The sequence below is a fragment of the Metopolophium dirhodum genome, chromosome 4 (assembly GCF_019925205.1).
Source record: "Metopolophium dirhodum isolate CAU chromosome 4, ASM1992520v1, whole genome shotgun sequence".
In the NCBI taxonomy this organism is placed as follows: Eukaryota; Metazoa; Arthropoda; class Insecta; order Hemiptera; family Aphididae; genus Metopolophium; species Metopolophium dirhodum.
Genome location: NC_083563.1, coordinates 28,284,524 through 28,299,750, shown reverse-complemented (window position 1 = coordinate 28,299,750; position 15,227 = coordinate 28,284,524). Strand labels below are relative to the sequence as shown.

Here is a 15,227-nt window from a genome sequence, read left to right as displayed (position 1 = left end):
TAATTTTGAATCTGCATGCTGGTTACTGGTCCATTTTCACATAATCCATATGACCGAAAATCCGTGAACCCCATTAGGATTTATAAGCAATAAGAAAAAAAACTATGAAAATATAATAGGATTTTTGTTTTTTGAATAAATACTACTGTAAACGCTCTGATGTATAGTAACTAGTAAGTATCATATTATAAGCTATTTATACCATGATTTATCATATGCTTATCGTTGGTAAATTTTATATTCAATTTTTTTTAAACTATTATTTTATAAAAAACAATTTGGGGTATTTATAATTTTAATCTGGTTCTTTAATATTCTCTAGTCAATTCATAGAATTAATTTCATAGAAGCCCGCTATGAATCGCGTTAATCTCAATCATAGAAATTTAACTTATCATTTTTATTAAAATTATCAAATTCTCCTCCCATAACAAAATAAAAACAAACAGAAAATCGACAAAGATATTAAATATTATGACATGTTCAGTAACCACTTTACACAGATATTGTATCACTGGGACTAGACTAAAATACATTTTTCAAGTTATTCTAACTATTGGTAATCTGCTGTTTGCATACTATAGTAGGTTTCAAATATAACCCGTCGGTGGGTAAGGTCATTTTTACAATGATCACCCAGAATCAGTCAATAAATCACATCCAAATATTAAATTTAAATCCAATAATAAATCATTGTATATGAATGATCAGCATCTATTTCTAAGAATAATATTTATGTCATAGTAGTTATATATTATTTGTATTATTGTTAATAGTTTCTTAATTCGTTAGGTTGAACTAATTGTTTTCAAAAGCATTGCATAATATAAGTGGACGGTGCGCGGGTAAAAGGGAATAAGTCAATTTTTATAAATAAAAATATTTTATTTTGTTTTGTAGGTAATTTTACGCTGAGTTGACTGGTGACACTGAAATTTGGATATCTCATTCTTAACAACATTATAAAGAAAGATAGCCAAATTGCAGTGTCACTAGTCAAACCAGCGTAAAATTACCTACAAAACAAAAAATATATTTTTATTTATAAAAATTGACTTATTCCCTTTTACCCGCGCGCCGTCCAAGTATAATATAACTTATAAGTCAATATCAACGTATCGTAGAATGGTAGATAAGTATGTAAAATCCTTTATACAATATTTGTACTGTAAATTATTGATGAACATAATTGGAATATTATTTCTATCACAAGTATCTACTAGAAAAATTATTTTCTATGCCATCTACTTAATTATTGTCAATTATTGACAATATAAAATTTATTTTTTGATAACAGCTGTTGGTAGGTACATCAAATATACATTACTGTATATCCAAACATTCTTAACAGTAGATGTATTTAATCTTACTTTATATAATAAAAATGTAATGTACCTACTTAAATAAAGTAACCAAATGAAAACTATGAATGTATTAATATTGATTCCAACATTGTTATCGTTTTATTTAAACCATGTATTGTACAAATGGTACCAAAGAGAGAAGTCTGGGTTTGAACGCTAGACAATGGATTTTCATTAGTGTATGTTTTCAAACCATTTCAAAACAAATACAATTTATGACACAATAGATTTACACTGGCCATAGGTCGCTAATGAAAATAAATACGATTAAAATTGACAAATATCACTGTTGGGAATACTTTTAAGTAACTGGGATTTCCCTGGATAAAGAGGGAATTTGAGAGAGATGAAAAGAATGAAAAGAGATAGATGCAGATAGTTTGGAAAAGAGAGAGAGAGAGGAGGGGTAGATAACGGGAATGAGAGAGAGAGCTGCCCACTTCCACATTTTAAGGCTAGCTCGCCAATTACGAAGAAAGTATAGACTGAGATGGATCACGTGTACCTACTGGATATAATATATAATCCTTATACTACAAAGTTGCTTAATCTATACAGAACAATCAACCGAATCAAACATTTTATTTTTTGTCCCAAATCAATATAAATCACATTGAATTGGCTGTCCTTAAAAACTTAATGAACAAGGTAAGAGTAAAAGATCAACAAATCAGAACTCTTAACTTTCCAATATCGTCTTGTTACTCATCAATCAAAATACACACTATCAAATACTTCAGACACAACTTACGTTCGATATATTGAATTAGTCATTAGTTTCGTCAATGGATTTCATATTGGCTTACATAATTAGAAATTAAAAACTTGTTTCCTCAACCAAACCATACATAATCATAATTATTATTATTATATTAATAAGTAATAACAATTATTATTGTTATTATTATTTTTATTATTATTATTATTATTATTATACTGTACGCTAGATAATGGTCGACTTTGGCTTACTGTTGGAAATATTTTGTAGTATTAAATGTTTATGATATAAGTACCTCTTACCAATATTCAAATTTTGTTACTTTGACGAACTTATAACTTTAACTTCTAAAATTATTCTCTCTCGTTGTACTTGAATCTTCAAATTGTGCTTAAAATATTGTTGATTCTTGAAAATATGGGTGTAATAATAATATTCATATTCTCTGTAAAACGCTACAGCGTGTATACGCTCACAGTTTGATTACTCTAATACGGATTAATATTTTGAATAAATATTAGGCGTTTCTTAATAGTTATTTACCTTAAAAGTAATTATTTATGTAACTCTCTAAATATAAAACCACTTTTATATAACAACGCCATAAGGCTTGATATATTAAATAATGTGCAAAAGTATGTGTATCCAACATAGCAACATTTTTGTATTAATGTCTAATGGACATATATAGGATAGGTGAAACATTTCAAACAAATAATTATGAAAACTTAGCATTTTCGCTCTTTATTGTGTCAAAGTAATGATACACAATAAGCACAAGCTTAAGTCGCTATCTACTGAAATACAACCATAGTAATTCTTATTTCAGATGCACTTGATCTTCAAAATTATTTGAGTGCGCAGCTTTTTTTAAGTAAGGAGTTTTCGAATTATGATATTACTATAGCAGAATATTGAGTTCTTATATAAATAATACAATTAGATAATTACATGAATTGTATGTTGAAAAAACCTTGTTCTCTCCGATTGAAAAATATTTTCTTTCAAGAAAATCATTTCCCGTATTGCTCTGCGAAAAACTATATTTCCTTCGTCTTAGTAAATATGGTGGAAATTGTTATGCTATTGTCGTTAGTTATCCAGAAACAAAATGGTTTTGTTATTTCCATTTAAACGCAAATTGACTGTTAACACATTTAAAAAATTATAATATATTGTTATGATTGCATATTTTCCAATAGTATAGTTCTTAAAAGTATATAAAAATGAAAACTCGGGAAAAATTTCAAATGTTAAACAATAAAATATGCTGAACGCATAATATAATATTAATGCGTAAAATAATATTACAATTGATATCTCCTAATGGTTTGTGGTTTATTGAAATAATATCCGCTCTTTAACACATTACATACCATAAAAATTATAAAAAATATTTATAATATAATCTGGCCCACCCACTAGACATGGCATTGACTATAATAAATACCTACGATAAAGTAATTATCCATTTAGCATAAGACACTCATTTCAGAAGACTATAACTAATGTTTTTGAAAATATTTATTTTAGCTAATTTAAAGTCGTTGCAAAACAACATTGTTGGAAAAAAAATTATATTTATAAAAACATACGCATACATATTATAGGTAGTTAACTATAAATACTTATATGGTTATAATTTTACTCGATGTTTATTTGTTTGTTATCGGCGACATAAGAGTATGTAATACTTGTAATACTGTTACATAATAGTATGTATGCAATTCAATTTGAGTTTGAACTAATAAGGGTGTCGTCTATTATGAAAGTATCAGAGAGAAATATTGTCTATAATAAAAAAAGTCCGTAGTAGACAGGTTGTAATACATTTGGAAATTGAAATACCTAACCTTTGGCCGAGACTTAATCATTTTGTCGGTTGAGAGAGACGTCTGTTAGGTTATATATATAAAAACGTATCACTATTCAAATCGTATATTATAATATTACTATGGTTGAACACAAAATTCAATTAACCTAACCTAACTTTGTTAGCAGTTTATCAAAACTCACAAGTATATAACAGTATATTGAGAAATTATTTTTTTTTTAATATATTATACTTGACACGTCTTGTCAATTTTATTTTGTATAATATCCACAAACCATGTTGACCTACAATTATAATATTTATTAGTCGATAAGTCGTTCATAATTTATTGTGGAAAATATATAATATATTCGACCGTTGACAATTTCTGGAGGATGCGATAGATCAGAACCATAATTTTTAGCTCTGATCGGCCACGGTTGACGTCCTCGAATATTCATGCTTGTGACGTTACAACGAACTGTTCGATTCTACAACTCACGTGATCTATGATCAATATTTCTAGATCGTATGCCACGCATAATAAGTATATTATACACGCGAATAATGAAATTAGGAACTGTTATGTACTGAGTACATGCTGTACTCGCTATACTACTTAGTACCTAAAATTTAGAGTTTGAAACCGGTTTCAAAACCGATTTCAGAAACCGATATAAGCCCGTTAAGAAACCAAAACCGAAAACAAAATAGAAACCGAGAAAAATTGAATACCAGTATTATAGTTTAAAACCGAAACCGAAAATATAATATTTAAAAAACGGTATTTTTTTGGAAATTATTGGTATATTGAACATTTTGGAAAGTTTATTTTACACAATAGGTGATTTCAATGTGATCCCGCGGTTCAAATAAATTAATAAACTAGAATGAACGTAAATAGTCCAGGGCTTGAAACCGATTTTAGAAACCAGTATAAACCGTTTAAAAACCGAAACTGAAAAGAAAATCAAAAACGAAACCAGAAAATAATTTAGAACCAGTTTTATAATTTAAAACCGAAACCGAAACAAATTGGAAACCGGTATTAAATTCAAAACCTAAACCGAAAAATAAATAGAAACCGGTGTATAAAATTGAAACCAAAACTGAAATTTTCTAATACCTACCGAGTACCGGTATTGAAAAATTGAAACCAAAATCGAAAAAACTAAAAAAAAGGTATACGAAATTGAAACCGAAACGGAAATTTTTTCAATTGGTTTCAAGCCTCGACGTAAATATGTACATGGCTGGATGTCGTAGTGCACGATGGGAGATAGCGAGCGATATGAACGGAATGGAAAACGTCGCCAGACATTGAAATCTGGTCGACCGTTCATTTCTACAGCCGGTGCAATGTAAATAATATTATTATTATTTTCCCGATAAACATTGTTGAGAATGCTGATTAGCATTAAATAATCGCTTTTGAAAAAAAAACCCGACGACCAAGTCAACAATCCTGAATATAATATGCGAAAACTCGATGTTTCCGCGAACTACACAATCGTCGATTACATAGTAGTTCTCTATTTCAAAAACTCTGTTTTTATTAACTCCGGGTACTAAACGAATAAAATCGAGTGCTCAAGTCATTTGTAGGGAATTATTAATATATAAGTAGGTACCTAATACCGCGTGTAATATCGCTGTTCGTCAAAACCAAAGTAAGTAGGTAATTTTCTTTTTAACTGCCCGCATTGTAAAACGATATTGTTGAGACAAATATATAAGCGAGATTTGCACAACGAAAGCAGCCATCAAAATTATTGTACGATATTGTACACGATTTTTAGGATAATTTATTTTCATAATTTTCTAAGTGCTTAATTATACGTAACATCCAAACAAAAATACTACACAGATTATGGTTTATTTCGATCGGGACACAAAGCAACGCGCACATTAATTGTAAATTAATACTCGGACAAGACGTATCTTTGTATAAACAAATGTATTGAACAAATAACGAAAAATCGTTATAAATAACGAAAATAATATTATGATACAATATTTTAATTTAAAGAGAAGTGGGTTGTAAGTGTTTGAAAGCAATTTATTCTATTACCTATACGAAAAATCTCAATCTTACCTACAAAATATAATGTCAGAAGTTTAATTTTAATAATTTTGAAGGGTCACATTTAAAAATTATCATTTACGTTTACTATAATTTAATTACATGAAATAATGAAATGTAATAAAGGCATTTTATACAAAGAGTTGGAAATATTTCGAGTTTGCATACACCGAGAACCTAATTGTTGATTAGTTTAAGTCTTTAAAGTACTGTAAATGATAATATAACATTATAAAAAACAGAATAATAAACAAATTTAACGTTAGGTTAGGTTAATCTATGATTATTGCAAAAACTTTAAAGTTTGTATGTTAAGTCGTAAAGGATAGCCGATGGGTAAAGAAAATCGTTTATTGATGAAATGGTATTTTTCTTGTAAACTGTCGTCGTATAAAATAATAACAGAACCTTCAACGCTATCTACCAGTCTTGTATTAAATTCTTGGTCAAAGCTAGTTAGCAGACAGATACAGCAGATAGAAGCACAAAATATATTTTGCATATTCATTTTTTTAAATAATAATGTATTATTATTGTTTTTTGTTTTTTTTTATTGATCAAATTGTTTTGTAACATGATTTATGATGATTTTTCAGAAAAAAATTAATTTATATCCTATCATTTAATCGATAGATCTAGAAAACAAGAAATATCCACCGCGATTTCGTATCTGAAAAAAAAAACTATTACTCAGGACATTTTATAAATATCTACATACTATTTATACTTAAAATTACAAATTACAGGGTACTCTCAGTAACTCGAAGCTCGCGGGGAAATAAAAAAACACGATTTACATTCATTGTTATATCATAACATGGGTAATTTTATTTGGTCAAGATGTTGATAATTACGAGTTATCAAGGTTCGAGCTACCAAGAGTCAGTGGCGGCGTGATGCAGATTTTTTGGGTGAACTGTCCCATCAATAAACTGTTGGGTGGGTGGGGTGGGTCGAAAGTACACTGTATTTTTTAGTTTAACTATAAATATTATAGTGCTTTAGAGTTAACTTGGTTATTTTGTATGTTTTGTTATATTTTAACTTACGACCGAAATTAATTATATTCGTCAACTAATATTTTATTTTATTAATACTAAAATATATTGAAACGTTAAAGCTTAATGGTAGATATAAACTTTGTATTTAATAAATCTGTACCTGAGAGGCTAAAGGGTCCAAGTCCACTTTTATCAAAATTGAGGTTATGGTTTTTTCTTATGTGAAATTTTGACGCGCGTCATTTTAGCTATCTTCATTTTAGTCCAATAACGAATATTTACCGAGATATTGGGAAATAACAAAAAGAACTAAGTCCAAATATTTATTTTGATTTATGAATTATGATCCAAGTCCATGATTAGGACTTGGATCATTTTGCAAAATTCTTGTAAGGACTTGGACCCAATTGATAACATTCTATTTTTGGACTTGGCTCTTCTTGCTAGGATTTGCTGATTTGCTAATTGATAACGTTATTATTATCATCATCATTTATTTTATTGTTTTATGAAGAGAACCAAAGTTGTTAGTTGTTACTTGTTAGTAAATTAGCATATTAATTTGAATGTTATAAAATATAATGACGTGATACACAAGGTGTAGAATATAATATTATAAAAATTATATAAAATATATACTAAATAATATGAACAGAGGGAGACAACTTGTAAGCCTTGCAAATGGCAATTCAACACTTGCAAATTCTAACAAAGGTTAGTCCAAATAATATTATAATTATTAATTATTATAATTACATAGTATTATGGATTTAAAATTATATTAATATATGTAATATAATAGGTATCATAGATATTATGATATAAGTTATATTATATTTTAGTTTATATTGTATTCTAATATTGTATGTAGTTAGGTACCTAGTTAATAATAACCTAACCTGGATTATAATATCAAACCAAGATGGTTATGCATTTTTATTTATTATGTTTTGATTAGTAAAGATTTGTTTTTAAAATATGTTTTGTTCTTATTTTGAATTTTATCAACACTGTTTAATTAAATTTTGTTTATTGGTCTAATAAGACCTTTTATAGGGATAAAATATTTTTATATTTAACTGGAATACAATATAACTTTACTAATACCTTAATAAAATTCATAAAAATTGTAAATTATTCAATATTGTATTATAATGTTTTTATCTATATTAAAATTTAGTATTTACTACACTCAATGATATAATATTTTCAAAATAATCAAAATTAACATGGAGATTAATAGAGTCCAAGTCCACTGTGTGATTGAGCAAAATGATCTAAGTCCAAAACATTTCATTTAAATCGTAAAATAAACAATTATAGGTAAGTTATAATTAAAAGAAAAAATATTCATCTTATTGAGAATATTACAGCTTATTATTTAAAACAAACCTTGTTAGTATAATCATTAAATTGAATTTACACCAGCCATTTAAGTAAAATAAAAATAGTTGAAAAACGGTTTTTTGGCTCTCCTGAAAATGTACAATAATGGACTTAGACCATTTAGCCTCTCAGGTACAGAAATATTGTCTGCTAAAAATATTTTTAACAATATCGATAATGTTGACTTGATATATCAGCCGATTACATATCTACATAACATATGCATTTAGTAATACCATTGATTATGAACACTAGCTAGTATTAATTAGTAAACATAATCAATGGTTATACTTATTTAACTTTTAACGCACCAATTGGCGTTCAATCTATAGTCATTTTTATTCTGAAAATAAAATATTTGTGTTGTGTTTCTACTTTCTAGTTATTTATGTACCTATCAATTAATTTAAATGTCATTAAATATAAACTTATTATATAAGCATTACAATTTCATGACCAGAACATTACGTTGTTATAACAATACCTTTGAATTCACAATGTAAAACATTCAATTGTATCATATCGAATGATACCAAAATAAATTAAAATTATTTGAAAATATAGGTACATAAATATAAAATTATCAAATATATGGCTGTCAGGATCAATTAATGGGAACTTTAAAAATTAAAGCTGTCGATCTCAGGCATAGTTCACGGTTAATTCAAATTTCTTTTAAAATTCTTTTTGAATAGTGACTATACTAATAAACATTACCTATTTACTAAACAAACTTATGTATCATTTTTGTATGGGTGAAAAAATATAATATTATACTATTGTATTATTCAATATTTTTGAGTTTAATAGTAATATGAAATTCTAATCATTTTTGAAATAATGTTGGCATTGGTTTAGGTACATCCCGGAATTACACCAAACACCCCGGAACCGGAACTTACCATCCGGTTAATCGGGTAAGATAAGCCAAAATATACAAACACCAAAACTGTTTTTATTTCAAATATTTACAATAAATAATGTTTATATGATTGAAAATGAAACAAAATACCATGTGTCTAGAATTGCGTTTATGCATAGTTCACTTACTGACTTACTGTTCCGGCGTAAAGTCAGACTTCCTCTCAGTTATTATGATAATTTATAAGAAATCATCATGTTGAAGGATAAACAACTCGTTGAACTTGTTGAACAGTAAAAAACACCTTTGAATTCCGGAAATATGCTGAGGGGAGCCTCAAAATCAAAATTCCCAATTTTAAATTTATAACATTTATATATAACATACGACTAGAGGATACCATCACTGGATGATTTACCTCATCATGTGCTTCATGTGTTGTGAAAGACAAACTGTACATTATCATAAAAAAAAAGATATAACAAACCACTGTAGTTAGTACTAAATTGTAATCGCCAATTCTAAATTGTATTAAGAGGACGTAATACCCGCATGTGTTGTCTCCGTCTTACAAGTGCGTAACATAGCAAATTATATGCAAAGCAGAACACGTGTAGCTAGGTTAGTTTAAAAATTAGAGTGAATTGACCTCTTATTATCTAGACAACCTCATGAGCTTTTTATTATATTTTAATTTTAAAGCGAGCTATGAGTATTTAAAAATTGTAAATTGTTTGGTCATTTAAAAATACTCATAACTCGCTTAAAAATTAAAATATAATAAAAAGCTCATAAGGTTGTCTAGATAATAATCTTATAAGAGGTCAATTTACTCTAATTTTTAAATTAACGGAGCTACACGTGTTTTTCCGAGCGTAAAATTTGCTATATTATGCACTTGTAAGACGGAGACAACACATGCGGGTATCACATCCTCTTAAGCTGCAATTTCACAGAAAAGTATTTTTCGTAAATAAAATAAATTATTGCTTTCACCAGTGGGCAGTGTTCAACCCAGATATTTTTATAAAGATAAAGATAAACTATGAACACTTTATCTATATAGGTACAGATGATTAAATTATATTTTTATATAGATAAAATGCAAATAAACAATTGTATAATATACAAATGTATAAATGTTCACGATAGTATGATTTTACTTAACAACACAGTTACAATATTCAGAGTTCTATTAATGGAGATACAGAGAGCTGATTAAATTGATATTATAATATTGTATAACTGAAAATTAGCGGTGTGAACTATATATTATATGCAAATAAATATTTTTACTATTAGGTAAATAAAAATTAAAGTGTAGTATGATATGATATTTCTTTGTACAAGAAGAACATCTACTACATGTGAAACTAAATATGTATATTATATACGTTGAGTACTCAAATAGTCGCGCGTGTGTGTAATTGTTGGTATTTAATATTTATAAATAGTTCTTAGCAAAAAAAAAATACTGAAAAAAAACACATAATGTCTGCACCATTATTTTCCATTATTTCCAACTGAAAAGCAATTATCAACAATATGGGACCACTGGCAAATACAGACAAATTATTTTTCTGCAATATTTTGTTTGAAATTGTATTATTAATAATAAATTATAACTTTAAAATATTTTGAATATTTTAAAACAATTACCTATAGTATAATGATAGTAACATTATATACCTACCTACTATTGGTGGTACAATGCCATTGGAAATAAATAAATAAATAATTATTTAATAGTGACTGTTGTATATAAAAATGTATAAATGTTCATGATAGTATGATTTTACTAAACAACACAGTTGATTTCGACAATGCATGATTGTGACAGCATGTTAAGTTAAAATTAAAATATATTATTTCAAATTATTATATAGGTACATTGTGGTTCGTAAATTAATTCTGATCGATTACAATTTTCATACAATTTTTAGCATTGAAAATTATAAACACGAGCACGGGAATATGGGTTAGGGTATAAGTTAATCAACTTTTTCCAAATCTGATTTTATTTCTGGACATGAGACATGCTAGATATTTCATTTCACTACAATATATAACGTTAAAATATTATATAGAATTTACTTTGAATGAAATATAATAATAATTAATAGAAATAGAAAAACAAAACTACAGCCAACTTTGGTAGCTGAAAGACACATGTTTGCGAGATTTAAATCCACATTTAACAATACATTTGTAATATTATTGTATATTAATATAATATAATCTAATATGGTAAGAAACAGTACGTGGTATAAAAAATAAAGTATTGTCAAAAATTACATGTTTTATAAAGAAAGAAAAAAATTAGCATATCCATTTGACTAGAATTATCAGAATAACTCTAGTGGTTTTGAAACACCAATTCCAAAAATGAATAAAACCACGTGTTCTTCGACATGGCCTTAAAGCGTGTACCTATAGCGTGTCAACCCCATGAAACCAAATGAAACCGTTCGAGATATAAATATAAATACATTTTACAAATATAATGTATATTTTTATTTTTTTTTTTACCAAGCCTACAAAAATATAATATTATCGACCTGTTGTACACGATGAAGTGTTCATACCACTCGTTCGTGGTGTTTGATTAAAACTGTGTGTAGGTATACATGCAGTAAGTACCAGTCACATAACATTGTGTTACAAGTGATCCGGCGTCCTCAAAGCTGCCCTCAAAATCAAACGTCGTTAATGAGTACTTTTGACCGATATTGTATACTATTTTTTTAATATAATACTTCTATTCATAATAATAATATTATTATTATTTAATCATTATGATAGTATGCGATTTTGAAACGAAAATCATACGGCGTGAACATCAAACCAATTTCAAAAGGTATAAAATCCATAAAAACTGAATAAAAATACTATTCGATTGAATCGAATGAAATAAATAACGTGAAAATTTTGTTCACAATGTAGAATTTACAAATTTTGCCTGAACAACCGAAGCATAGTCGCGCGGTAGCAACGTTAAATAATTATTGCCCGGATTTACGTCCCTGGACTTCTACGGAACCGCCAATATTATTGTGAATTGCATAAAAACAACTGTCGAACTGCGACGAATCACTCCAATCACTAATACAGCTTCATATAATATTATTAACATCAAATTTGAAAATCTGATCTCGAAAACAATACCTATTCGAACTACGGTTTTAACAGTTTATATTTAAAAAAGAAAGTTTTTAATCCGTTTAGTTACAATTTCAACAAAACGATTTCGGGTTTTCAGGGAAATGGTGAGTTTTTACAGATTTTGGACAGTATATAATACACAAATATAGTTGTAAAAATGGTGCGTATAATAGACTACCAAAGTCTCGACATAAGTACGTTTAATCCTAAACTAGACATAACATGTAGATTGTAGATCCATTAAGAGCCAATAAGAATAGGTAATTCGTAAATTACTTATATAATTTAAAATATCAATAACAGTGTTGCTGTATTAATTTTTGTGGGGTTGAGTATATAAAATAGGCTACGTCGATTTTGTTTTATAGTTTTATTTATTCTTAAACTTTCATGATAAATACCAATGAACACTTTTACACTTGTTATAATATAATAATTTATGTATTACTTTTTAAAATCGAAACAGTATGAGTTTTAAATAATAATAACATTATTTTTTTTTTTATATATAATAACTCTTATATAATATGAATACTATTTAACTATAATATGTTTTTAGATTTAAAACGAATAAATAACTACATTTCCACGCACATATTATATGATACAAATCTTCGAATAACAAACATACATTAATTTGAACATAACTTAAGACATTAATAACACACTGCAGATATATATTTTAAAATTATAAAAAAAACAATATATATAAAATAAATTAACAATGATAGCTAATCTATAATTATTTCTAAAAGCACTATTATAGGTACTTAATAACATTATTTATTGTACAACTACCGTTAACTATTAAACTACCTATTAACTATACATTCAGTAAATCAGTTTGACGAACATCGGTGTTGATATAACAATAACTACCTACTGCTGGTACATTTTATTAAAAATATACAATAGTAAGAATAATATTATTAACATCTTAATCTTTGGTATACCCCAAAATCGTGCTAAAATATTCTTAACGCGTACCTATATAATATTATTATCTATACCTACGAAATACTAATAGATTTGACACGAAATAACGAAAATAAAAATGAAAAACACACCGATATAATATTTTGCACGTGTAAGTAATAATAATAATAATAATAATAGTTATTTATGCGAAGAATTATTCGTCGAGCTCCCGTTTCTCCCGCCTAATTTACGGAACTCGTTATACCGATATCGTATACTCGGATTTTTCGCAAATATGTAATTTTCGGATTGCTCATCAATTTAACGACTAGAAACCGCGATGCGCCCTTATTATTATTAATTTTTTTTTCATCTGCCCGAGAGGTGCGATAATTCACATAAAATTACTTCCCGGTCTCCGGTGCGTTTGCTTTTTTCCTACGGGATGGGTATTCATAAAGATTGATTGACCCTCTCCATCGTCAACGGTGGTTATTATTTCCCGCGCGTTAAATGAACCCCCAATTTTCATCGCACGAAAAGGCATGGATATGAATGCGTGTGTAGGTGCCTTCGGGAGAGTGAGAGCACGGACAGGGAGCGAGCGAGTTAGTGAGGGGAGAAGGAGAAAAGAAAAGAAGAAAGAGTGGACGCATATTGTGATATGTCTATTAATATGATAATAATAATATATTATAATAACTCTGGTTTTACATATTACAACGATTTCAGTTGGGAACATCGGCGGAAGTAAATCCGGAAGTGACACTCTGCACACACATATACAGCTGCAGGGTGTAACTGCAGGAATCAACCGACAAATGTAATATTAACCAACTATGCGATAACATTTGTTATAATCAACATAGGAAGAATTAAAATTTTTATTTAGTATAACATTATTATTATATAAAAAAAAATTGAAATATTGATTGCAACAAAAATTCCAGCATAATATCATAGCGAGTTAATATTACACTTGTAAATTCCTTGGACGACACGACCTTTGTATTATTATGAAACCATCATGAGGTGTATACGTACGCCTTATGCGAAACAACTCGGTCTGATCAGACATAATAATATATTATGAGATCTATAACATTACCTATTATCGTTTTAATATTATGATAACATAATAATAAAAATAACAATAACAACAACATAATATTACACTCGTATATTTTCAAGTTGCGAGACGACGTAGTCTGAGTAGAAACGACCACCTGATCCCGTTCGGGATCAATATTTGGCCGTGTCCTCTGGGCATTCTTGGACGAGGAACGAGTCTGGATACTCGGGAGTGGACGTCGTCTTCTTAGACGCAGCGGCGGCAGCCATGGCGGCGGCGGCAGTGGCGGCGAAGGTAGTGGTGGCGGTGTCGTTCACGGGCGGAGACGTGGTCAGTGGCGTGGACTGCAGCGACAGTGATAACGGAACAGAGGCGGCTCCAGCGGCCGCCCCAGACGGAGTGCTTATCAGTGCGGAATGTCGGTTGTCCGTCACCGATCTGTACCGGTGAGGTCTGGTCTTGTGACATCGGCATTTGAGCAACCTGAAACAGACGGATCGTGGTAGAAACAATAAATCAAACGACACGAGATCTCGAAATTATTGGTCGGACTCGACATTGGTCAAATGAAAAACGGTTGACTTCAGTTAGTATTGAGTTAGGTAAATACTATGCGAACGTTAAGTTATAAAATTATAGTCAACTGAAAATATATATTTAACTGAAAATGTTTAAAGCTACTATGAACAATTTGAATCATTCGACTCAAATATTTATTTATTTTTTAATTAAATGCAAATTTGTTTAAAATATAATATTAATAAATATTTTTTTTTTAAATTATAAGTAGCGTTAGATACTTTTTCTCTGCAAGGAAAATTTAAGAATCATAGTCATATTATTATTAT

General features: G+C 28.5%; 1 protein-coding gene across 2 annotated transcripts in view; it reads right to left on the bottom strand.

Annotated features, from left to right (window-relative positions):
* Positions 1–12,742: 12,742 nt before the first annotated feature.
* LOC132943338 (5-hydroxytryptamine receptor 2C) overlaps positions 12,743–15,227 on the bottom strand; it is a 95,807-nt gene continuing 93,322 nt past the window's right edge. Inside the window, exon 7 of one of the 2 annotated variants that reach the window (XM_061012295.1) lies at positions 12,743–14,862. In XM_061012295.1, the coding sequence (XP_060868278.1) occupies positions 14,550–14,862 (313 nt within the window). In that variant the 3' untranslated portion in view covers positions 12,743–14,549. The remainder of the gene's footprint in view (positions 14,863–15,227) is intronic. The other variant, XM_061012294.1, reaches the window with a different exon arrangement.